A 3,774-nucleotide genomic window follows, 5' to 3' on the forward strand; every position below is an offset into this window, starting at 1 on the left:
CAGCATGGCTGCCAAGGGGCTTTCTTCTAGAAGGTTCTGTTCCTTCTCCATAGCAACTGTAACATCAAACAGCAGCAGTTACTGCAGTTTACCATGGCAACAGGTAAAGAACATTTGAATGCAGAGTGTGTCTCAGCGCATGCACAGGAAGTGAGTGCTGTGGTATTTCCATGGTTACACAGTGTTGGTAGTAACTGTGAGAGTTCAGTCAGTCATGGAGGAGCAGAGAGTTCAGACCTGCGACTTTTACAGGACGGATCCAGACCTGCCGCACCGATTCAACAACCCAGACTGTTTCCATGGTTACGAGTAGGTAACACTACTCCTGATTTACACAACATAACCATTTAGTTTGTAGGAATAATGCTGTGTGTGTGTGTGTGTGTGTCTGTCAGGCAGGTGAAAAGTCACCCGTTATATCGAACATCAAACCAAACATACGGCAGCAAGAAGCCGACTGTTCATGAAATACAGGTGAGACACATTTCAACTTATTGATCAGTTGTTATATTATTGATTTGGACTCACTGATCAGCTGTTCAGTCATCGGTAGTCACTTCAGTTGCTCACCTCATATTCGAGGTCCGCTTTCCGTCACCAGCAGTTATTTCCCCCCAAGGCTGCATGAAGTCACCTGATGCCTTTGATTTCCTGTGGTCATCACTTTGCTGTGAATATCTTCCAGTGTGAACTTTTTTTCTTGTGTTTGTTTTTCTTTTATCTAACGTGGTGAGCTGCAGATACAGTTAGATATGCTTCTAATTACATTATTTACATTTTCACACCAAGAATCTAAACTGAAATTTGCTGAGTTTAACAGACAGAGACAGAAAGAAATAAAGCCCCTAAATAATACATTTTAAACGTTCACCTGGAAAAATTATGGTATGTTTTTGGTAACTGATGAGAAGGCAATGTGAATAAAATCTAAAATGAAATCATTGATACACTGAAGATGATAAAGTCATGATCGAGTCGTCTGATTTAAGTAGAATGGGAGGCAGAGCCTTCAGTTTTCAGGCCCCTCTTCTGTGGAACCAGCTTCCAGTTTGGATTCAGGAGACAGACACTATCTCTTTTTTAAGATTAGGCTTCAAACTTTCCTTTTTGGTAAAGCATATAGTTAGGGCTGGACCAGGTGACCCTGAATCCTCCCATAGTTATGCTGCAATAGACATAGGCTGCCGGGGATTCCCATGATGCACTTTCTTCTTCACTCACTATGTGTTAATAGACCTCTCTGCATTAAATCATACCTGTTATTAATCTCTGTCTCTCTTCCACAGCATGTCTTTATCCTGTCTTCCTTCTCTCACCCCAACCAATCACAGCAGATGGCCCCGCCCCTCCCTGAGCCTGGTTCTGCCGGAGGTTTCTTCCTGTTAAAAGGGAGTTTTTCCTTCCCACTGTCACCAAAGTGCTTGCTCATAGGGGGTCATATGATTGTTGGGTTTTTCTCTGTATGTATTATTGTAGGGTCTACTGTACAATATAAAGTGCCTTGAGGTGACTGTTGTTTTGATTTAGCGCTGTGTTAATAAAGCTGAATTAATGTTTAAATAAATGATAGAATTCATAAGAAAGGTTATTTAAACGTCTCTGTGTTCCAGACTTGCTTTACAGCGACATCCCGTCAGTTTTCGGAGGTAATGCTGCACAGTGGGATGTTTCGCCATCATGGTTTTAACACGTCTGTAGACAGGAGCAGAGTGATGGTTTCCACGGAAACCCAGCACAGGAGAGCCAACTTCCATTACTTGTATCACTATGGAAACCAGAGGAGCAAGAATGATGGAAGCAGCAAGTAAATAATCTTCTGACCTGATGAAACAAATGTCAATCAAATCTGATCAGTTATTGATTATCCATGGTATGAAGCACAGACACAGAAAACTGAAATGATCAATAAAAAAAGAGCTTTCCAATCAGACTGCCAGCTGTTTATTTTTATTTCCAGGAAACACAATAATACAACATCTTCACAAAAACATATAACCCATTAGTTATCTCATCAATATGAAAGTCAGCAAGTTAAGAGGTCAGTAAAATTAAGGTGAAATTTAAAAAAATCAGATGAAGTATCAATCATGTCTTAGTGAAGATGAATAATGACTAATAATTCTGATATCAGGGTGTCTCAGAGTTTAAATATGAGTTGAAAAAGAATCATTTTAGAAATAATCAGAATAAAACTGAAGTCTTTATTCATGTGTAGTACTTGACTTTAACCAGCAGGGGGAAGTATTTTCACTCAGCCATCATAAGAGACTCGCTGAAACAATAACCAATAAAATAATTACAACAACAGCTGATGATTGATACGATAAGATAGTCTTTATTATTCCCAGATATGTGAAATTCACACTGTACAGTAGCAAAGTAGACGGCAGGGCGGGAGTAAATAAATACACGCAGCATACCTACAAACGATACTATGCAAGACTGCTCAAAGAAGTCCTATCTCTAATAATCGGCTATGTACCACAGGCCTTCAAGCTGGCTGTATTTTTTTTTTTTTTTTTACAATATTTTTATTAGTTTTCATTTTCACAAACAACCCATAATTACCTAATATAATATGGTGTACAGTTCACGGCACTAAAAACAAAACAAAAAACAAAGAAACAAATCGAAAACCAAACACAACAAAAGCTCAGATCCATCTAAACAATACAATACCTGCGGTCCCAGTAATAATATGTAGTTTGAATCAAGAAAATCCTTGTAGCATAATATTAGAGACATCGGTTCCACATAGTTCAGGTACGGTTCCCATACCTGGAAAGCTGGCAGAGGTTAAACCTTTACTTAAAAAGCATCTCAAGACCCAGCTGTCTTAGCTAATTATAGGCCAATCTCCAACCTTCCTTTCATATCAAACATCCTTGAAAGAGTAGTTGTCAAACAGCTAACAGATCATCTGCAGAGGAATGGCTTATTTGAAGAGTTTCAGTCAGGTTTCAGAGCTCATCACAGCACAGAAACAGCTTTAGTGAAGGTTACAAATGATCTTCTTATGGCCTCTGACAGTGGACTCATCTCTGCGCTTGTCCTGCTAGACCTCAGTGCTGCGTTCGATACTGTCGACCATAATATCCTATTAGAGCGATTAGAACATGCTGTAGGTATTACAGGTACTGTACTGCAGTGGTTTGTATCATATCTATCTAATAGACTCCAGTTTGTACAAGTAAATGGAGAGTCCTCTTCACACACTGATGTTAATTATGGAGTTCCACAGGGTTCAGTGCTAGGACCAATTCTGTTTACATTATATATGCTTCCCTTAATCAGGCCCCATCTTATCTTAATCACCTTGTAGTACCATATCACCCTATTAGAGCACTTCGCTCTCACACTGCAGGCCTACTTGTTGTTCCTAGAGTATTTAAAAGTAGAATGGGAGGCAGAGCCTTCAGTTTTCAGGCCCCTCTTCTGTGGAACCAGCTTCCAGTTTGGCTCCTGTTTAAAGGGAGTTTTTCCTTCCCACTGTTGTTGGGTTTTTCTCTGTATGTATTATTGTAGGGTCTACCTTACAATATAAAGTGCCTTGAAGCGACTGATATTGTGATTAACATACACATACACAAAACATACACAAGGTAGAAGAAATATTATTTAGATAGTTTAGATATAAATATATGTGAGTATGTATATGTATACACTACAAGTCAAAGCTTTGGACACACCTTCTCATTTGATGTCTTTTCTTTATTTTTGCTACTTTCTACATTGTAGATACAAATTGAAGACATCAAATATATGAAGCAAGAT

General features: G+C 38.9%; 1 protein-coding gene across 1 annotated transcript; it reads left to right on the forward strand.

The window, feature by feature from the left end:
* Positions 1 to 135: 135 nt before the first annotated feature.
* Positions 136 to 1,928, forward strand: c12h9orf116 (chromosome 12 C9orf116 homolog). Its single transcript, XM_031728736.2, has 3 exons — positions 136 to 309; positions 396 to 474; positions 1,611 to 1,928. Exons 1-3 carry the CDS (start codon positions 215 to 217, stop codon positions 1,806 to 1,808), a joined length of 372 nt encoding a protein of 123 aa, XP_031584596.1. The 5' UTR covers positions 136 to 214; the 3' UTR covers positions 1,809 to 1,928.
* Positions 1,929 to 3,774: the final 1,846 nt, after the last annotated feature.

Source organism: Oreochromis aureus, linkage group 12, assembly GCF_013358895.1.
Source record: "Oreochromis aureus strain Israel breed Guangdong linkage group 12, ZZ_aureus, whole genome shotgun sequence".
Classification (NCBI taxonomy): Eukaryota; Metazoa; Chordata; class Actinopteri; order Cichliformes; family Cichlidae; genus Oreochromis; species Oreochromis aureus.